Consider the following 23,639-nt stretch of genomic DNA (forward strand, 5'->3'; position numbering starts at 1 on the left):
TCTGCTATGCAAAGGAGAGTGAGTGAGAGATTTTCAGTACACTAGAAAACCCTCTAATAGTCAGTTTATGCTTTAGCACAGATTGATGTTTAAAAACATCTTCATGGTTTTATTAGACGATGACAGATTATGGCCCTGATTCAGAGCCGGACGCTCTGACCAGAGCGCTCGCTCTGAATCAGGGCCCACCTCCATTAATATGGAGCGTCACCACCCACAGCATATACGAGCGTGCAGGATGATGGTCGCGATGGACTTGACCATCGCGACCATCGAAACTGCAAGCAAATGCCTGCGGTTGAGTTTCTCAACCGCAAGGCCAGGAGTGATTTTGGCTCTATCAGAGCCAAAATCACGCCCACTGACATCACTAGTGATGTCAGTGGGGCCGGCTTCAGACGGTAGGCGTTCCCTTGGGAATGCCTCCGTCTGGCAGGCACGCCCCCGGCACGCCCACCAAAGGGGGCGTGCTGTCAGTCAACATCGACAGCACGCCCCCTTTGATGAGACACTCCGAGCGAAGGAAAGTCCTTCGCTCGTCGCGTCTCGCGCATGCGCACGACGGAGCTCCCTCCGTCATGCGCATGCGCAGTGCAGACCATCGACCCACTTGCGAGCGGACAGCCGCTCGCGAGTGGGTCTGAATGAGGGCCTATATCCTTACTCAACAGTGATTCGAGAGAGGTTTAGGGCAGGCAGTACAGTTAGGGGTATATTTACTGAAGTGCAGGTTTTTAGATGTGGAGTACCAACCAATCATATTCTAGCTATTATCTTCCAGAAGGTGCTAGATAAATGTTAAGTAGAATCTGATTGGTTGCTATGGGCAACATCTACACTTCTAAAAACCTGCACTTTAGTAAATATACCCTGTATTGCATACTTGCCGATATCCTGGCTGCCCCTTCCGGGAGGGAGCAGCCAGGACGGCTTAGCAGGGGGGCGGGGGTGGTAAAAGGAGCGTGACCGGGGACATTACACGACATTAAGGGGCGTAGCCACGTACGCGCATCATTCTGGCCCCGCCCCGCTACACAATGCCGAAATTTCTGGCATTGTTGAGCACGATTCGGTGAGAATCGCGTCATCAGCCCCACCGCTGCGGATGTTTGGGGATGCATTGCTAGGGACTGGAGGGGCGGGAGGCTTGCCTACTTTTTCAGGGAGCCGTGGGAGGCTCCCGGACAAATCGGGAGAGTAGGTATGTATGCCTTATTGTGTAGTTAGTAACAGTGTCGGCTTGCGGCCTCAGGGCTTTTTCAGGTAATCTAGTCATTGCACTGACAGGGTAACCCCCCACCCCACGTTCCCCCTAAAAATGATGTGTTGCTGGAGGAGCAAGCAGTTACTGCAGGAACGTGCAAGTATGAATGGAAATGAAGCCAGAGCCGTGATATGACAGCAGCAGGCTATAAAGAAGAAACAGAGTATCAGTATAAGGCACTTCCAATATGTGTGTCAATGTTTTTGCTTGTGTATTATGTATTTGGACATTGGAGGGATAGATGAATGGTGAATATGGGAGCCAACATAATAAGTGTACATATGGCTGGCTAGTGTGGTGGAGGATGACTGTATAATATAGAGGGAACTATGGCTGGACATACAGTAATATGCCCGGGAATGGGGAGTGCACTACTATAATGACTGGACATGGGGAGTATATAATGTATCTGGACATAGGATGTGTGAATTGTACAAGGTTATCAGCGTGCAGGCAAGAAGTTGATAAATAAAAAGCAGAAGCCATGTTCTGAGGGAGTATCATTCCAATAACTCATTTTTCTAGATAGCTTTTTTTCAAGACAAACACAAAAGGCCCCATTTAATAATGAGTGATATGTTTGTTATCACTCGCTACAAATAATTTCAAATACAGCCTGTAAAATGACAGGAGCAGATTGGTTGGAGCAGTGATAACAAGAATATCACTCATTATTAAATGAGGCCCTAAGGGGCATATTGAGTGATATTCTTATCACTCGTTAGAAATCTTAAATGGTTCTCCAACCAATCACCTCCTAACAGTTATGTGTATGAAAAATGACAGTTAAGAGCTGATTGGTTGGAGCACCATTTAGGAATCGTAACGAGTGATAACAAGAATATCACTTGTTATTAAATTATCCCCTTAGCACGTGAAGCACCAAGGAGTGACATACGCCCAGATCAGCTGCCTATCCGCCTCTGCTCATCAGAGTGTACAGTTACCTTCTGGTGAATTCTGAGTGACATGCTGCTGCCTCCTGTGTAACCGCCATTCGCCCTAACGGTATGCAGTCGGGAAACCGGCTGCCTTAATACCGACAGCCGGCTTCCCTGCTGCTTTATCCCGGCGTGGGATAAATGACCGGTGTCTATATCTATACACCTGTCATTTACCCGACGCCGGGAGACCGGCGCCCAGCATCCTGATTAAAGGACTTAGGGTTAGGCACCCCCCCGGGAGGGTTAGGCTAGGGGAAGGGAGGGTCAGGTTTAGGCACCCCCGTGGGGAGGTTAGGGTTAGGCACTTGGAAGGGGGATTAGGGTTTGGCACTTGGGGGGGAGGTTAGGGTTAGGCACCCCTAAGGAGGGTTAGGTTAATTTATACTTAACTTAGGGACGATCAGGATTTCCAGCGCTGTCGGGCTTCCACTGCCAGGCTCTGTTGATCTGTCGGGCTGCCGCTGCCGGGAATCGAACTGCCGGCCATGCGGCAGCCGGAGTTCCATACCGATTCCGCCCTAACATGTGCTTCAATGCAGAACATTCTGCAGGTGAATAATAGCTTTCCTACTGTCTCTCCCAGAATTAGTTTATGGCTCTACCTAAGGGCCCCATTTAACAACAAGACATAACCCCTTTTGCACTCACTAAAGGGGTTATGTCTGCCTTTCAGTATTCAACATATAGCGATAAACTAAGATTACCACTGTTTGTCACTGTATCAATTATGCCATCTATAGATGGCGAGAACGATAAAGTCCCCTTTGCCAGGAATGGGTCCCAGCGCAGCCTTTCCACCTTCAGCGAAGTCCAGAAACTGCCAGGTCCCCGCCGGGTGATACTGTCATGCACATGCGCAGACTGACTGTTGCTTATGCGCATGACACATAATCCCATCGCTGGCGTTAGACTTCCAGCAGCTGAGAGTAGGATGCCACCGAGGAGGGAGACGTTGCTGAACCTCGCTGGCTAGGTAATTAATGTTAAATACCAACAGCATATTCATCAGTATCACTGCGATACTAAACTAAATAATGGGGCCCTAAGTAAGAGACTAGTTGACAATTTATTACATCCTTTATTGCATCTATAAACTAGGTTTGGATCTACCGTGCATTCTTACATTGAGAACTACTGCAACTGAGTAAATATGTTAAAAAGGGAAATTACACTACCGTATTAAGGGCCTGATTCAGCTTTGGACCGAATTGCAAAGCTACTCGCAAGCAGTTTTGCAATACCATCTGTGCAGATATGGTAATGGCAATACCATCTGTGCAGATATGGTAATGGCAATACCGTCTGTGCAGATATGGTAATGGCAATTCTATCTGTACAGATATGGTAATGCACAGGAGGCATCACGCCTCCTGCTGCATTACTTACCCGAGCTGTGTTGTCCAACGCAGCACCGGATAATCTGCCGAACATCAGAGGAAGAAGCCAGGAAATCTCAGTCATCCAAATGAGATGCTGGCTTCCCCCCCCCCCCCCCCCCAACGGTGGCAGAAAACGGAGGCCATTGCTGCCCCCTCCCTGCATACAAACGGCAGCAGACTGTCAATCAGTGACAGTCTGCTGACAGTCTCCGTGCGGGATCGCAGACCCGTTCTGCACATGCGCAGAACGGGTCAGGCGCCTGTGCAGATTCCCGATCATCGGCAATCTGCGTTCAGCAAGACCATATTCAGTAGTCATATAATGATGGGGTAGACTGGTCTGTTATACATACTTAGGGGTATATTTACTAATGTGACAGTTTTAGAAGTGGAGATGTTACCAATAGCAACCAATCAGATTATAGCTATTATTTTCTAGAAGGTGCTAGATAAATGTTAAGCAGAATCTGATTGGATTCTATGGGCAACAGCTCCACTTCTAAAAACTCGCACTTTAGTAAATAAACCCTTTACTATTTATACTACATAAATGAATCTGTGACATCTGATTACTCAGAGAAAAAAAATAATTCACTTAATTGCATATTTCACTGTAAATGAGAAACAGTATATTACTGTATGATTTTTATTTAAGAGCATTTAAGCCGTAGTCTAACCTGTGCAAGCTGGCTATGTCCCTTTCATACTACTTAATGTGCCTACCAGTTGTTTTTCTCCAGAGGGGCCTTAATGTCCCAGACGGACACTATGTATGGATTCATCATTTATTAAACATTTTAAGCAGAAGGTCACCCACGCCAGTCATTTCACCCATCACCATTCAAACTCTTACTGCCTCTAAAAATGGGTAACACAATGTTAATATACAATGATAAAAATGGAGTTCTCTGTCGTACACACATCTAGGATTACACATGACAATATGACAAAACTGTATTACTATGCAGTCTCTTCCGTGCAGATATTGAGCAAGCCTTCACATGGAGCTTACCTGGAGGGAAAAAGGCTGCCTGTTGCTGGAGCTGCATGTTGGCAAGAGCCTGTTGGTACTGGAAAAAACCCGTATTAAACATTCCGGTGGCACCATTGGTTTTTTCAAGTGCAGGCCTCTTTGGTAATGGGGGAAGTACAGACTGAGGAATTCCCTTCATGCCGAAGGAGTTTGAAGAAACCATAAAAGAAATGAGGGAAATAAATAAATAAAAAGTGAGCAGACCACCCGTGTCATTATTAATGCTCTCAGCTCTGGAGAGGGCTGCAGCCGACCGCAAGTGGATTCACCGCAGACTTCTCCAGGTCTGAGGAAAATGAGCCGGAAGCATACAAAGCGGCACTCTAGTCTACTGCACTAAAGTGATAAACCCTGACCCTGGGGGGGATCGCTGACCCCTGGCTTAGGGTTTACAGCACCTCTTAATACACTTATGCCACAGACATTATAGCTAAATAATATCCGTATCTTGTAAAAAGATATCTATGCATTAATCTCGCCATAACAGTACTGCATTTTGGAGCTACATGGCAGGTACAATGTTACAAGGCCAATGTTTTATTTTATCTAGAAAAAAAATATTTTAATTAAGGGTGAAATTTCTGCACTGCTAGCTCCATGAAGGTCAACGATTATAGCAAATGTTACTCTACAGAATGACTGGAGAAGGTAGGATCAGGCTGATCTATACCCACACTTCCCCAAACCTATCTAGACATGCAAACTGTACCAATGCATGCAGGTATGTTAACATTGACTTACAAATGTTAAAACTACACATACATAAGAGTAGCAATAAAGCCATGCCAACTACACAGATACAGTACAAACATTTACATATAGTTTGGTTGCGGTATCTATTATGTAAATACCGTTTCTGCTGTGGCAGTACTGAATGTGGTTACTGTTATATATCTATATATTTTACTGTGTGTATATAGTTTTATTTTTATTTTTTACATATTTGTAATATTTATTTTTTTCACAAAGAAACCACACGCAGCTTTTCAATGTATATCCTGACCATACAACAGAAACTGTCTAAAAATAATATATATATATAACGTATTCTACGGTTGTATGTTTAACACTGGTTTGTACAATAAAGCTACATGCCAAGCTAAAAGGTGAAAGGTCATAGTACCAGGTCAAAGGTTGCCTCGAGGGGTCGCTTCAGTGATTTGACAGCCGACTGAGTCTTAAATAGCAGGCAGCGAGCACATGATGGCAATGGGCCAATGGGGTTCAAGCGCATTAACATAAACAGCAAGCAGAGGTGCATCATGGGGGCAGCAGTGCATATTTTGGTAGGTGAGAAAAAAAAACAAATAAAAAAACAAATCATCCGAATGCCGTAAATAACAAGTAACAAGACTAAGCATGCACAATAATGGCTCTGATTGGTTATTGTCAGATACCACTTGTAACTAATAATTAACATACATTACATAAACAGTGACTGATAATTGCTGGTTATTCACAGCAGTTAGACAAATAAAAAAAAAATACTTCATTCTAAGCAGCAAACTTCAAAGGAATAAACCCAGCAAAATGATTTAACCTCATTTACATACAGTCAACATTTGCATGCTTTTCTATATTTCATTTATGCTTCTAAATTCATGCACTGCTTTATATGTTATATATGCAGTATTTACATACACACAATGTATTTACATACATTGTGTGTGCGTGTTTCTGCAACACCACCATGCTTTTCTGCACAATGGAGGACCAATTAACCAAGTGTGCACTTTGCATTCTGCCCTCAACAAGTTGTTTATTTAAATTGGTATACAGGAGTACTTCTTTAATGTATAAGAGATTATGTAATATATGCATATAGAGAGGAGTGAACTGCAGCACAGTTACGCATGCACTGGGTTTTGCAAAGGAACAGCCCAGGAGCGGTTTCAAAACTACAATTTTCTAGTTCTTCTTTTCTGACATCTATTGTACATGTTTAGTGAAATTTACATTCTATACATACAGCTGAGATGAGGACGGTCAGTTCATTCTGCTGTGTGGTGAGATTAGGGTAAAGCCGGGTACAGTACACACTGGACGATGTGTGTACCCAGCAATGTCGGAAGCGGCGGGCCTGGACGATTTTAACGATATATATCGTTCAAAGATATCGTTATCGTTCATGTCATTCAAATAGATCGTCCAGTGTGTACAGGGCTTAAGACTAGGGACACATAATACAAAATTCTGATTGCCAAACATGCTACATTTCACTGCCAGGTGCTGAATGAGGCAAATATCTGGGGTAACAGTTTTGAATGAGTTTCACTTATCTCTAAATGCATATTGCAACTTGCTTTAAAGCAACCTTTTTCCTGGAGTTTTAAGTGAGGGTTTAAAGTGTTATGAATGTATGGTACATTCCATACTCAGCCAACCTCATAGAGGAACAGAAAATGACCTGACCAGCATGCGCTTAACATCTAGTCAAGTACTAAGCAACGCAAATACTGTAAGAAACATTTTAGTTGCCCCTATGTAATGTATTATTACTGAAGTTACTTAGAAGTCGTCTAAAGACACTTAACAGACAGAATTAGAATTAGGCAGTTGAAGCAACACCAGAAATCAAAATAGCTTCTTTTTGGAGGTTAATATCTAGCTAAATCCTGTTATGGGGTGTCAATAAAGATGGGGACATAATACATTAGTATTATAAAGCATCGGACTCACCATCTCCTCCTGCAGTGTTATATAGCTCAATAGGTTATACATAATGAAGCTGTCAAAGCAAGTTCTGCTGCTGGCCTGCAGTACAGCCCTTGCTGCTGACAGTATGAGTTATACAGTAGAGTGTTGCACGTATAAGACACGGAAAGGTATTATCCACACAAGACAAGGAGGAAAACAGTTGTAAAGTGAAACTACAGCTGCTGCATGTTCACAGGCTAACTCAAAGTTTCATTTTTCATTTTCTCTCTCAACAATTTATTTCTTTCAACTAATGCATTTGTCTTTTTTATTCAGTATAGGAGACAAAGACAGAAGCACACTGACTGCATGTAATCGTACAGAACTGTAGTCAGTGTCTCAGGTAGGAGGGAACTGCATAGACTCACCATGGCTGCTGCAGTGGCTGCTGCCTGAGCAGCTGCAGCTTGGTTGACCTGGTATTGTGCAGCCTTGATCTTGGCTTGCAAGTGTGCAGGAGGGTGGAAGTATTTACACTTTTCCCGTGAACATCTTCCTTTGATGTAATCCATGCACACAGTAACTGTGTTATCGTTGGTATCAATCATTGCACTCTCTGCTGGGTGGGCAAACCGGCATTCATTTTCCCCTCTGTTACAGTTGCCACGTTGATACTCTCGACACACCTATAGACACAGCAGTAAAGGTCATAAGCAAACAGGCAAGGGCAGGGGATTACAAGCGTCAGGAATTACTAAAGTAAATTTAGGAATATTGTATGTTGGTGAAAGTTAGAATGTCCTCTCATACTCCTACGCTATCCCCTAAAGGCGGCTGGAGATTATCTAGGACTGTTCATGAATAGAGAAGAACTAAGATGAATGAATATCAATGGCACTGATAGTGTTTTCATAAAAATACAATATTTATTCCAAATAACCATACCGACACAGGGCCTGATTCAGCAAGGAACGCTGCATCTTATACACATGTGCAGACTGCAAACATTAGCCGGCTGCGTGTGAACACAGCATTGCCTTCTTTGCTTAATTGGGCCCACTAACAATATCCAGAGGAGACATAGCTCATCTAAATAGTTTAGAATCAGTATGTTTGTTTCTGTGGGCACTTCCTTTATATTTTATATTGATTGGTGCAAGTGACCAAGTGATACTCTAGATCAGGTGTAGCCAACCTCGGTCCTCGTGAGCTACCAACAGTTCACGTTTTCCAGACCACCTAGCAGGTGCACAGGTGTATTCATTACTAACACATTTGAAAAGATCCACAGGTGGAGCTAATTATATCACTTGCGATGCTGTGAGGAGACCTGCAAAACATGCACCGTTGGTAGCTCTTGAGGACCAGGGTTGGCTACCACTGCTCTAGATGTAGCGCTAAATTTGAAGACAGTATTACAGTAAGATGAAAAAATTTAATGTTTCAAATCAGGCCACAAGAGGGAGCCCTTAGACTACTGTAGAATCATCAGTTCTGTCTGGATCATTTAAATTTTATAAATGCAGTAGCTTTTTATATGAATGTTGGTAATGGCACAAGAAAACCCCTAAGTCTTCCCAGTGCACTCCCTTTTTTTCAAACCAAAACTCACGATAGTAATTTTCCAATAATTAAATCTCCTGGTGACAAATAAACACAACAAGTGGAAACTGCTTTACCTTATTTGGGGCCAACAAGAAAGTATTTGGTGCATGTTATGGCCTGAGTAAACTTCAGTAGCAAAGTTCATAAAAACCCCTCTTATTAGACGATGGAAAACTACCAAGAACTCCTTCACCCAGAAGTCAGCAATACCAAAAAAAAAAAAACCACGGGTTGCGTGAACAGATCAGTATTAAACAGCTGGTATCCATCTGAGCCTCTTTATTGTCCTGTGAGGTGGGAAAAGTACAGATAGCAGAAGTAACCAATCATGGTCCTCAAGGCTTCCCAACAGTTCAGGTTTTAGAGATATCCATGGTTGTGCACAGGTGATTTAATTAGTACCTTAGTCCATTTGATTTAATTACCTGTGCTTAACCATGGATATCTGTAAAACATGAACTGTTGAGGAGCCTTGAGGACCACGTCTGGGAACCTCTGACATATAACAAATTGTTTTAAGGACCAAAAAACTCCCTTTTATCGAATGTTCAGTACTTTTCACACTTATAGCACAATAAGGCATTTTGCCTGTGTATAATACTGATGTTTGCATCCTGTCTGTGTATAATACTGATATGTGCATCCTGTCTGTGTATAATATTGATGTGTGTAATCTGCCTGTGTGTAATACTGATATGTGCATCCTGACTGTGGGCCTGATTCAGAGCCGAACGCTCTGACCAGAGCGCTCGCTCTGAATCAGTGCCCTCCTCAATGAAAATGGACGCATAGCTGTGGTTGACTACCCACAGCATATGCGAGCGTCCATGATGATGGTCGCGATGGTCTTGACCATCGCGACCATCGGGCTTGCGACGGAGACCCTGCGGTAGGGTCTCACTGCCACAAGCCCTGGAGTGATTTTGGCTCTATCAGAGCCAAAATCACTCCCACTGATATCACTAGTGATGTCAGTGGGGCCGGCTTCAGACGGTAGGCGTTCCCATGGCAACGCCTCCGTCTGGCAGGCACGCCCCCGGCACGCCCACCAAAGGGGGCGTGCTGTCAATAAACATCGACAGCACGCTCAATTTGGTGCGAGACCGGGAGCGATGGAGAGCCCGTCGCTCGCCGGGTCTCGCGCATGCGCACGATGGATCTCCCTCCGTCGTGCGCATGCGCAGTGGGGGAACATCGACCCGCTTGCGAGCGTCCTGCGCTCGTGAGCGGGTCTGAATGACCCCCTGTATACAATATTGATGTGTGCATCTGGGATGTGGTCTGCCGGCGATCAAACTCCAGACAGTGAATGCCCAGCATGGGACTAAAGATAGGTGTCTGTATACCGACACCTACTAGCCCCACGCAGAAATCCCGACACCCGGCATACCGAACGAATGTAAGCCGGGCGTTGGGAGCTGTTAGCCGCGGGGGGAGGAGGGTTAGGTTTAGGGACTGCCGGGGGACTTAGAGTTAGGCACCAACCCCCGGGAGGGTTAGGGTTAGGCTAGGGAAAGGGGGGGTTAGGGTTAGGCACCACCGGGGTGAGGTTAGGGTTAGGCACCTCCCCTAGGAGGGTTAGGTTTCGGGTGCGGGAAGGCAGGGTTAGGTTTATGCACCAGTGGGGGGTTAGGGTTAGGCACTAGGAGAGGTTAGGGTTAGGCACCACTAAGGGAGGGTTGTAGTTGGGATCTTCAACTGCCGGTCTTATGGCTTCGGGATTTCATCCGTCGGACTTCGGTCTGGCGGTATTACATACCGATTCCGTGCATCCTGTCTGTGTATATGACTGATGTGTGAATGCAGCCGGTGTACAATACTGATGTGTGCAACCTGCCTGTGTATAATACTGATGTGTGCATCCTGCCTGTGTATAATACTGATGTGTGTAATCTGCCTGTGTATAATACTGATGTGTGCATGATGCCTGTGTATAATACTGATGTGTGCATCCTGCCTCAGTATAATACTGATGTGTGCATCCTGCCTGTGTATAATACTGATGTGTGCATCCTGCCTGTGTATAATACTGATGTGTGCATCCTGCCTGTATATAATACTGATGTGTGTAATCTGCCTGTGTATAATACTGATGTGTGCATGATGCCTTTGTATAATACTGATGTGTGCATCCTGCCTCAGTATAATACTGATGTGTGCATCCTGCCTGTGTATAATACTGATGTGTGTAATCTGCCTGTGTATAATACTAATGTGTGCATCCTGCCTGTGTATAATACTGATGTGTGCATCCTGTCTGTGTATAATATTGATTTCTTTAACCTGCCTTTGTATAATACTGATGTGTGCATCCTGCCTGTGTATAATACTGATGTGTGCATCCTGCCTGTGTATAATACTGATGTGTGCATCCTGCCTGTGTATAATACAGATGTGTGTAATCTGCCTGTGTATAATACTGATGTGTGCATCCTGCCTGTGTATAATACTGATGTGTGCATCCTGCCTGTGCATAATACTGATGTGTGTAATCTGCCTGTGTATAATACTGATGTGTGCATGATGCCTGTGTATAATACTGATGTGTGCATGATGCCTGTGTATAATACTGATGTGTGCATCCTGCCTCAGTATAATACTGATGTGTGCATCCTGCCTGTGTCTAATACTGATGTGTGAAATCTGCCCGTGTATAATACTGATATGTGCATCTTGCCTGAGTATAATACTGATGTGTGCATCCTGCCTGTGTATAATACTGATGTGTGCATCCTGCCTGTGTATAATACTGATGTGTGTAATCTGCCTGTGTATAATACTGATGAGTGCATCCTGCCTGAGTATAATACCGATGTGTGCATCCTGCCTGTGTATAATACTGATGTGTGCATCCTGCCTGTGTATAATACTGATGTGTGCATCCTGCCTGAGTATAATACTGATGTGTACATCCTGCCTGTGTATAATACTGATGTGTGTAATCTGCCTGTGTATAATACTGTTGAGTGCATCCTGCCTGTGTATAATACTGATGTGTGCATCCTGCCTGTGTATAATACTGATGTGTGCATCCTGCCTGTGTATAATACTGATGTGTGTAATCTGCCTGTGTATATTACTGATGTGTGCATGATGCCTGTGTATAATACTGATGTGTGCATCCTGCCTCAGTATAATTCTGATGTGTGCATCCTGCCTGTGTATAATACTGATGTGTGTAATCTGCCTGTGTATAATACTGATGTGTGCATCTTGCCTGTGTATAATACTGATGTGTGTAATCTGCCTGTGTATAATACTGATGTGTGCATGATGCCTGTGTATAATACTGATGTGTGCATCCTGCCTCAGTATAATACTGATGTGTGTAATCTGCCTGTGTATAATACTGATGTGTGCATGATGCCTGTGTATAATACTGATGTGTGCATCCTGCCTGTGTATAATACAGATGTGTGCATCCTGCCTGTGTATAATACTGATGTGTGAAATCTGCCAGTGTATAATACTGATATGTGCATCCTGCCTGAGTATAATACTGATGTGTACATCTTGCCTGTGTATAATACTGATGTGTGCATCCTGCCTGTGTATAATACTGATGTGTGCATCCTGCCTGTGTATAATACTGATGTGTGCATCCTGCCTGTGTACAATACTGATGTGTGTAATCTGCCTGTGTATAATATTGATGTGTGCATCCTGCCTGTGTATAATACTGATGTGTGCATCCTGCCTGAGTATAATACTGATGTGTACATCCTGCCTGTGTATAATACTGATGTGTGTAATCTGCCTGTGTATAATACTGATGTGTGCATCCTGCCTGTGTATAATACTGATGTGTGCATCCTGCCTGTGTATAATACTGATGTGTGTAATCTGCCTGTGTATAATACTGATGTGTGCATCCTGCCTGTGTATAGTACTGATGTGTGCATCCTGCCTCAGTATAATACTGATGTGTGCATCCTGCCTGCGTATTAATACTGATGTGTGTAATCTGCCTGTGTATAATACTGATGTGTGCATCCTGCCTGTGTATAATACTGATGTGTGCATCCTGCCTGTGTATAATACTAATGTGTGTAATCTGCCTGTGTACCATACTGATGTGTGCATTCTGCCTGTGTATAATACTGATGTGTGCATCCTGCCTGTGTATAATACTGATGTGTGTAATTTGCCTGTGTATAATACTGATGTGTGCATGATGCCTGTGTATAATACTGATGTGTACATCCTGCATCAGTATAATACTGATGTGTGCATCCTGCCTGTGTATAATACTGATGTGTGTAATCTTCCTGTGTATAATACTGATGTGTGCATCCTGCCTGTGTATAATACTGATGTGTACATCCTGCCTGTGTATAATACTGATGTGTGTAATCTGCCTGTGTATAATATTGATGTGTGCATCCTGCCTGTGTATAATACTGATGTGTGTAATCTGCCTGTGTATAATACTGATGTGTGCATCCTGCCTGTGTATAATACTGATGTGTGCATCCTGCCTGTATATAATACTGATGTGTGTAATCTGCCTGTGTATAATACTGATGTGTGCATGATGCCTGTGTATAATACTGATATGTGTAATCTGCCTGTGTATAATACTGATGTGTGCATCCTGCCTGTGTATAATACTGATGTGTGCATCCTGCCTGTGTATAATACTGATGTGTGTAATCTGCCTGTGTATAATACTGATGTGTGCATCCTGCCTGTGTATAATACTGATGTGTGCATCCTGCCTGTGTATAATACTGATGTGTGTAATCTGCCTGTGTATAATACTGATGTGTGCATGATGCCTGTGTATAATACTGATGTGTGCATCCTGCCTGAGTATAATACTGATGTGTGCATCCTGCCTGTGTATAATACTGATGTGTGTAATCTGCCTGTGTATAATACTGATGTGTGCATCCTGCCTCAGTATAATACTGATGTGTGCATCCTGCCTGTGTATAATACTGATGTGTGTAATCTGCCTGTGTATAATATTGATGTGTGCATCCTGCCTGTGTATAATACTGATGTGTGTAATCTGCCTGTGTATAATACTGATGTGTGCATCCTGCCTGTGTATAATACTGATGTGTGCATGATGCCTGTGTATAATACTGATGTGTGCATCCTGCCTCAGTATAATACTGATGTGTGCATCCTGCCTGTGTATAATACTGATGTGTGCATCCTGCCTGTGTATAATACTGATGTGTGTAATCTGCCTGTGTATAATACTGATGTGTGCATGATGCCTGTGTATAATACTGATGTGTGTAATCTGCCTGTGTATAATATTGATGTGTGCATCCTACCTGTGTATAATACTGATGTGTGTAATCTGCCTGTGTATAATACTGATGTGTGCATCCTGCCTGTGTATAATACTGATGTGTGCATCCTGCCTGTGTATAATACTGATGTGTGTAATCTGCCTGTGTATAATACTGATGTGTGCATGATGCCTGTGTATAATACTGATGTGTGCATCCTGCCTCAGTATAATACTGATGTGTGCATCCTGCCTGTGTATAATACTGATGTGTGTAATCTGCCTGTGTATAATACTGATGTGTGCATCCTGCCTGTGTATAATACTGATGTGTGCATCCTGCCTGTGTATAATACTGATGTGTGCATCCTGCCTCAGTATAATACTGATGTGTGCATCCTGCCTGTGTATAATACTGATGTGTGTAATCTGCCTGTGTATAATACTAATGTGTGCATCCTGCCTGTGTATAATACTGATGTGTGCATCCTGTCTGTGTATAATACTGATGTGTGCATCCTGCCTGTGTATAATACTGATGTGTGCATCCTGCCTGTGTATAATACTGATGTGTGTAATCTGCCTGTGTCTAATACTGATGTGTGCATGATGCCTGTGTATAATACTGATGTGTGCATCCTGCCTCAGTATAATACTGATGTGTGTAATCTGCCTGTGTTTAATATTGATGTGTGCATCCTGCCTGTGTATAATACTGATGTGTGTAATCTGCCTGTGTATAATACTGATGTGTGCATCCTGCCTGTGTATAATACTGATGTGTGCATCCTGCCTGTGTATAATACTGATGTGTGTAATCTGCCTGTGTATAATACTGATGTGTGCATGATGCCTGTGTATAATACTGATGTGTGCATCCTGCCTCAGTATAATACTGATGTGTGCATCGTGCCTGTGTATAATACTGATGTGTGTAATCTGCCTGTGTATAATACTGATGTGTGCATCCTGCCTGTGTATAATACTGATGTGTGCATCCTGCCTGTGTATAATACTGATGTGTGTAATCTGCCTGTGTATAATACTGATGTGTCCATCCTGCCTGTGTATAATACTGATGTGTGCAACCTGCCTGTGTATAATACTGATGTGTGTAATCTGCCTGTGTATAATACTGATGTGTGCATCCTGCCTGTGTATAATACTGATGTGTGCATCCTGCCTGTGTATAATACTGATGTGTGCATCCTGCCTGTGTATAATACTGATGTGTGTAATCTGCCTGTGTATAATACTGATGTGTGCATCCTGCCTGTGTATAATACTGATGTGTGCATCCTGCCTATGTATAATACTGATGTGTGCATCCTGCCTGTGTATAATACTGATGTGTGCATCCTGCCTGTGTATAATACTGTGTGCATCCTGCCTGTGTATAATACTGATGTGTGCATACTGACTTTATTTTTCCTGAGTATACTTCTGGCAACATAGGTGCCTCAGTTTTTATATGAAAGTGAAGGGAATAATGTGTGCATGAAGATAAATGATTTGTGGAACATATATACATTTGCTCCTTTCTTCACTATCATTATCATGCAGCATATTTCATAAAAAAGGACATATATATAAATGGGGGTGGAGGGAATTATGCTGGCATCTTGTTATGGTGTTGTACACTTTCCTTCACAATTAATAACAAATAAAATAACTCTTTTGTGGATTATCAAGGGATCAGTACTACAACAAGGTAATTTCAGAGAAGACTAATTAATGCGGGCTATACATCTGCCGGGCAATTCCCTGACGCTGATTTGATTTGCCCATGGGCAGACTTCAATGATCAGCGAATTCTCAGGGGATCGGGAAAATACAACATGTTAGAATTCCCAGAATCGCTGGTTCCGATCATTTTTGGGTAGGAATTGGGGAATTGAGATTTTCCAATATGTTGGATTTTCATGACCCCCGACCCGGTATGCGTTTATGATGCCGCATCTCCACTACAGAATCACGGCGTGGGTTAATTAACCTACCCGGGAGACCGGCGCCCGGCATCCCGATCGAAGGGATGCCGGGCGCCGAGCGCGGACAGCCGCGCGGGGGGGTTAGGTTTAGGGTTCTGGGGGGACGACTTAGGCACGCCCCCCGGAGGTTAGGTTTAGGCTAGGGGGAGGGAGGGTTAGGGGTTAGGGTTAGGCACCCCCGGGGGGGAACTTAGGGTTAGGCAATCCACCGGGGGACTTAGGTTTAGATGGCGGGGATAGGGGGGGTTAGGTTTAGGAATTTAGAGGGGGTATTAGGGTTAGGCACAGGGGGGGGTGTTAGGGTTAGGCACCCTAAAGGAGGGTTAGGGGGTAGATTAGGTTAGGAAATACTTACCTTTCGCACGATCGGGATTTCCTTCCAGGTCGGGCTGGCGCTGCCGGGATTTGAACCGGGATAACATATGTATTCCCCCGACCCAGTTATCTGCAGAATGAGGAATTGCCCCAATTACTGTACTTGCAGATGTATAGGCCCTTTAATATTACCTTATATTAATTTGTTACTTTACAATACAAATGCAGTGGTAGTCGGCCATGATAATTATATCATCCATTATGTAACTTAAGCTGCCTAGGGCCCAAAGGGCAGTAAGGGTCCATATTAAAATAATTCATTGTTATGCTGATGAAAAAAGGGCCCACACTGGTATGTTGCCTAGTACCTCTACCTGACGTCCTGTATAAAGTTGTGTCACACACTAGGTATTGATTGAAGCCGCAACTAATAAACGTCCTTTAGTGCTTGTAAAACACTGCATTGTATTTACTAGTTATTTGTATTTATACTCCTATATTATAGTGAGAATTTAATTGTATATGGGACAACTGCAGACATCAAGCTGCATTTAAAGAATATAAGGCTGTGACACTGTAACATAGCATTTTGCAGATACACCCGCGGTTGCACACAGAATATAGGCATGCTGCATGTCATTCTGCTTGTGTATCCTATTGGCATCTCTGTGTGAATAAGAAGCGTTTGAAGGTAAAAAGTTGCACAAAAAGACACTTGGCGCTATCGAGTCACGCCACGGAATGGAGCGACTAGAAGGGCTGTTTAACGCACAAGGAGTGCAAATGCCCTCTCTGCCATGCCCATAACTGGCCATGAACCTGGCTAGTGATTTATCATACAGATATATTTATGAAGGCTTTCCACCTACAGCCAAGGTGGACGCTAGTATTAAAACAATACTGTATAGTATATTTGAGGCATAGTTCTAAGTACAGAAATAAAATCTCCTACCAGAAGTCCCAAGGTTCCAAGCATTCTAGGTAACAAACCTGTACCTGTATATAACATATTTTATACCCACAGCTAATACCAATGCTGGAAAAAATAGTGTTGCAATGTTCTGGTTTGGGGAGTTGTTGGCACAAGTATCAGACATGTTTTGGGGATTAGAGAGAGCTGGACACTAAAACTAAAGTAACACAGTAGATTTCCCGTAAACTCCTGGAACAAAACACTATAATGTGCCTGTTATTCCACAAAGTTATTCATTAGGAAACATCACCTAATATTACAGCTTTTATGTATATATAAAAGACCTATTTATACAATCATGCATAACATAATGTCAGAGCTGCAGGGAAAAATGTTCACGCCATATAGAAATGCCTGTCTGTTACAGTTCTCCAGTTTATGCTGCTTTTTCTTTTACTATAATGGGATGATTGTCTATTGACGCTGGTGGCATGGCATAGTGTGTGCATTCATAACATACAGAAAAATAAACATTTTTCTGGGGCAGGACCAATTATGAAAGAGCATTCTATATAATGACCGCAATATGATGGAGTCCACAGGAATCACAATACTAAATAGGGGATATTTAAGAAATAAACCTGTTGCCAGTGGCGCCCTCATTCCATTGATGTCTTCTGAAAGATGGCATATGCCTAGGCTCTCCCACAGTGCCAGGGCCTTTGCAATCTCCTGTACCGGCACCATCTTTCCGAAGACATCACTAGTACAATTGCGCAACTGACAGCAGGTATAGGGGGGCCTGCTGCATGTTACAGTGGAAATTGTGGGTGCAAGGTGTGTGGCGCAGAATCCTTCCTGACCCATGGGGCCAGTATGTACCACACACTCCTCACCCATTCTAGTTATGCTACGGTTACTGAGATCCCAGCTCCCTTTTTGGTGTATTTAATAAAAGAAATATAGATAATGTAAAGGGTATAAAACGTGTCTAGCTCTCAGCCAACCGTAACGGAAAGCAGAGGGTCTTCTGGCAACATGAATGCAGCTTAGAATACTTCACATTGTTAGACTGATAAATTGTTTCTATTTCACTATATGAAGCCAAACCTAGAAGCTGCTTTTGCAAATGGAGGAAACAAAAGAAAAGACAAACTCATCTCAGGCTGAGTCATCTGCAGATAACACAAACATGTTGCTAATGACATTATTTTAACACTTATATTTTTGAACACATTGAAATAAAATACACTTTTCTTACAAAGGTAATGGAATGTAAAATGGAAAAGGGAGAAGAAGTAACAGGCAGAATTAGCAGGAGAGACATGGTGGAAATTGCCTTGTAAATGAGATTTTGCTATTTATGGACCAGCATGATGAAGTAATGCAGCGGACGAAAATGGAAGAAGGTGAGTTATAAAAAGCAGCATAAGAGAACAGAATTCAGTGTTAGAGGAACCCATGCACCCAGTATGACTGCTATGCGCCAAAAGCTTGGTAAAAAGGCAGACAGATAGAAATAGTATGGTGTACTGGCATGGTGGAAAAACACTCGCCTTTCTCTTCTGGGACCGGGGGTCAAGTCCAGCTTGATGTCCTAAGTGAAATGAGTTTGCTGGTCTCAGCTCAGTTCCCAGAGGGCAGGAGTCCACATCACAAAACCACCAAACATAATTTGGCACAACTGGCAGTCTCTGCTCAGGAGAGGCCCAGGATTGAGCTGGCATGGAGACTGAACTACCTCTCACCCATAAAGAGGGTGCTCCCTCCACATCGGGGCTGAGGTCATTGGTTGGGTAACGTGGGGAAGCTCGCACTGCAGCTGCCTGATTGTACATGGCCTGTGAATAAAAAGAGGACTTCAGTTTCCATTCCAGCCAGTCCTTTCACCATTAACACAGTAAAAGCGTGCTCATTACCTAGCCTGTTGCCACAAATGCAGAGGAGTGTCATGGCAAAAGAGAATTGCAAAACAAAATACAATACACAATCAAAATAAAACATGTAAGAATAGAAAAGAAAGCATATATTCATTGCAGGAAAAAAATAGCAATTATTTAATTTGTTTTCTGGAATGCAATCATTACATAAACTTTATAACAAGGATTATGTATTAGACTTAAAGGGGAATCATCACTATATATTTTAACCATACAAACATCACTAGTATATGGCTGCCAACAGTACACCCTCCACATTGCATTGCCTGGAGAATACTGTGGTTATCTACTACAGTATTTGTACTATTGGAGAAAGAGACACATACAGCACACACTTCACACAACATTCTCCAAGCAGCACAAACCTCAGGGTCACAGTTCTCCAGCCGTTTCGTGGGGCATCTACATAAAAAATACGCCTTTGTAGCACATTTATATTATATTATGATCTTTGAACACACTGTTGTTGTTTTGCTAAAAGTTCATTTACAGCAGCAACATTTCCCCTGTGATAGCCACCAACTGCAAGAGACTTCAATTCCTCATTGTGGTACATTCAGGGTGCTGAAGCTGAAGCCAGAAATGTAAGACAGAAAAGATTAAGCCCTGCTGCAGTCCTATATGTAACCTATGTGCCATACAGGTCCATTACTCTGGAGGGAAAATGCAAGCAAGAGAAAGGCTGTTTGGATAGTTAAACGATGCTACAATAAAATAGAAAGTGTATGATGAGTAAGCAGGAGGATGGCCCATGTGGAAGGAAACAAAAGTCTATATTAAAAGCATTAACATGATGATAACAAGAGAATTAGACTAATACACAGCATTGTAGGAAGGTGTGATCCTGCCAATAAAGAAATGAATGAAAAGAGATAGTTGGTTCAGTTTATGCACTAACACGCTCTGCAAGTGAGGACATTGGGTCTACACCATGGAGATACTGACAAAATATATACAGTGTTTGTTTTCAATAACTTTAATGCTTTATGGACTACTAGAAAAGATTGGATTTGAGGTGATAATACACTCTGAATAAAAAGTAGAACAAAAGTAAGTTATATAATCAAGAGTATTAATACTTTAAAACAATTGAAAAAAAACAAGAATAGCAAATTCAGATTATATTCATCAAAGTTATATACCAAGTCACATACAAACTCTAAAGCTGCATACACACACAACGATTTTTTTAATGATTATCGTTAAACGATATAGTTTAACGATAATCGTTTGCAAAAATCGTTCACTTTCTGAGTCAAACGATGAACGATTATCGTTCATGCGCGTTCACGTTTGTAGTTTGTAGTTCAGTCAGACTTGTCAACTCAAAGATTTTCATTAAGGGAATATGCAAAAATCGTTTGTAGTTCATAAAAATCGTTCATGACATTTAGTAAATGAACAACTTTAGTAAACGATTTTAGTTAATTTTTTCAAGGGAAAAAATCGTTTACTAAAATCGTTCATTAAAAAAATCGTTGTGTGTGTATGCAGCTTAAGGGATCAATTCAACTAGGATTGAGTTTGCAAAAGAGTTTGTTTCATGGAACTCTCATACTAAACATCTCGAGAATGTGAGGGCCTGAGAAATGTGAGATTCAAATAGAAATGGCAATTCACAGTAGTCGTGGCGAGAGTGCGCAAATTTTCTGCAAAAAAGCGACCTGGTAGAAGTACATGAAAAAGTGGGGAAACCATCCTGGACACAAAGGAGGTTCTTGAAAGGTGTTTTTCAGCAAATGAAAGTCTTTTGGGGTACAGAATAATGTCTGTATAACAGTTTTTAGTGGTTTTATACAAGTTTGTAAAAAGTCGTAATAAACGCTTCTACATCACACCTGCAGTTTCTAAACCCCTCTCCCATCAAAACAAAACATCCACATACCTGTCCCACATCATTTCCACCTCCACATACCTGTCCCACATCATTTCCACCTCCACATACCTGTCCCACATCATTTACACCTCCACATAACTGTCCCACATCATTTACACCTCCACATACCTGTCCCACATCATTTACACCTCCACACACACCTGTCCCACATCATTTACACCTCCACATACCTGTCCTATATCATTTACACCTCCAAACACCTGTCCCACATCATTTTCACCTCCACACACACCTGTCCCACATCATTTACACCTCCATATGCCTGTCCCACATCATTTACACCTCCACACACACCTGTCCCACATCATTTACACCTCCATATGCCTGTCCCACATCATTTCCACCTCCACATACCTGTCCCACATCATTTACACCTCCACATACCTGTCCCACATCATTTACACCTCCACATACCTGTCCCACATCATTTACACCTCCACATACCTGTCCCACATCATTTACACCTCCACATACCTGTCCCATATCATTTACACCTCCAAACACCTGTCCCACATCATTTACACCTCCACACACACCTGTCCCACATCATTTACACCTCCATATGCCTGTCCCACATCATTTACACCTCCACACACACCTGTCCCACATCATTTACACCTCCATATGCCTGTCCCACATCATTTGAACATTTACATATCTGTCCCACATCATTTACACCTCCACACACACCTGTCCCACATCATTTACACCTCCACATACCTGTCCCACATCATTTACACCTCCACATACCTGTCCCACATAATTTACACCTCCACATACCTGTCCTACATTATTTACACCTCCACATTCCTGTCCCACATCATTTACACCTCCACACACCTGTCCCACATCATTTACACCTCCACATACCTGTCCCACACCATTTACACCTCCACATACCTGCCCCACATAATTTACATCTCCACATGCATGTCTCACATCATTTATACATTTACATATCTGTCCCACATCATTTACACCTCCACATACCTGTACCACATCATTTACACCTCCACATACCTGTACCACATCATTTACACCTCCACATACCTGTCCCACATCATTTACACCTCCACACACCTGTCCCACATCATTTACACCTCCACATACCTGTCCCACATTAATTAACCCATTATTCAGCTTTTTAGAGAAATTCTCCTAAAAACACATGTCTTTATTGGCCAAATAAAGTTATTTAAACCCCTTCAAGTGTGGGGTGTACCAGATGGGGTGGGGTGTACCAGATGTTCTGCACTGTGTCCCGACATTGTTACCGTACAATAAAAAGTGAATTTCCTCTGAAATAGCAATGCGAGTTTTGAATTGAATTGCAAATGAAATTTGCAGTGTGAATTCAGCTTGCAGGACCCTCTCTCCTAATTGTATTGACCCGTAAATGATTATGGAGCTGATGCTGAGTTAAAATGCATGCGCATCAAAAAATGCTGACACAAAAAAAAAATTGTGTGCTTATGCAATGACAAATTGCTTGATGCATGTAGCTTTGAACCAGTAGCTTATGGGACATGTTACTCCCGACATATGTCACAAAGCCTTAATGAGGTACTGCAGCAGTTCTAACATTCTCTAAACTATGCTTTCATATAAATCACCGTAGACAATTAGTTTCACCTCCACAAAACAGTTCCGCCTGCCCGACATTTCGCCTACATCACGTGTTTTGGACGTGAAAACTTATCGTGCACGTCCCCGCTATTCGCCCTATTCAATTACTAACCAGGCGAAAATGGCAAGCGGCAGTTGTAAAACAGGCGAAAAGTACTGTCAGAATAGGGAAAATCAGTCTGAACCCCCAAAAAAGTTTCACTAACATTGGGGATTAATGTAGAAGTGTTCCAATAGCCCTAAAAAAACTATTTGGGGTACTGAAGTTGTTTAAAATCCTTGTTATTAGCGTCATTGTAAAAGTGGTGAAGAATGGCATTAAGCAGTATTATTTGGTTAAAATAAGTAGTCCAGTCAAATTTGGGGTACTTGAAAATGGGTGCTAGCACCTTCTAAAATATCTAAAGTGAAGTTTAAGAAAATGTGAAAAACTCACTTGTTTCATGCACCTCCAATCCCAAAAACACCTGGCCCACCCTTGCAGACCCATAAGAAGGCTATTTTGCTAGTTTTTATGCTTGTCTCCCCACTTTTTATTTTTTCGCCCCCAAAATGAAAGTACTTTTTTGGTATGTTCTTTTCCCGATTTTTTTTGACACAGTTGTCCTGTGGGGGGCTGTCCCAAGGGTTCTGAGTGTTTTCCCCATGTTTGCATCCAAAAATAAAAATGTAGCACTTCTTTTCACCTGCTATTCTTAGGCGAATCCTTTTCGCCTATTACATTGCATTGACTTTCTGCGTAGGCGAAAACCGGCTGGAATTGAATTAGGAGATAAGTTCTGACCACGCAAAAAGGCCTTATCCGCGATACATTTTTGTAAATAACGGCTTTTCGCTTCTAATTGAATACGGC

At 42.6% G+C, this 23,639-nt stretch overlaps 1 protein-coding gene across 10 annotated transcripts in view; it reads right to left on the reverse strand.

The window, feature by feature from the left end:
- Positions 1-23,639, reverse strand: part of MBNL1 (muscleblind like splicing regulator 1) — a 183,918-nt gene that overhangs the window by 13,782 nt on the left and 146,497 nt on the right. For 4 of the 10 annotated variants that reach the window (XM_088447691.1, XM_088447695.1, XM_088447692.1 and 1 more), the window contains exons 5-8: positions 18,880-19,164; positions 7,686-7,943; positions 5,744-5,797; positions 4,600-4,753 (exon numbers count right to left, since the gene is read on the reverse strand). In XM_088447691.1, coding sequence (XP_088303817.1) covers positions 4,600-4,753; positions 5,744-5,797; positions 7,686-7,943; positions 18,880-19,164 — 751 coding nt within the window. The remainder of the gene's footprint in view (positions 1-4,599; positions 4,754-5,743; positions 5,798-7,685; positions 7,944-18,879; positions 19,165-23,639) is intronic. The other 6 variants (XM_088447697.1, XM_088447696.1, XM_088447694.1 and 3 more) reach the window with 3 other exon arrangements.

Source organism: Taudactylus pleione, unplaced genomic scaffold (assembly GCF_031769625.1).
Source record: "Taudactylus pleione unplaced genomic scaffold, aTauple2 ptg000436l, whole genome shotgun sequence".
Lineage (NCBI taxonomy): Eukaryota > Metazoa > Chordata > Amphibia > Anura > Myobatrachidae > Taudactylus > Taudactylus pleione.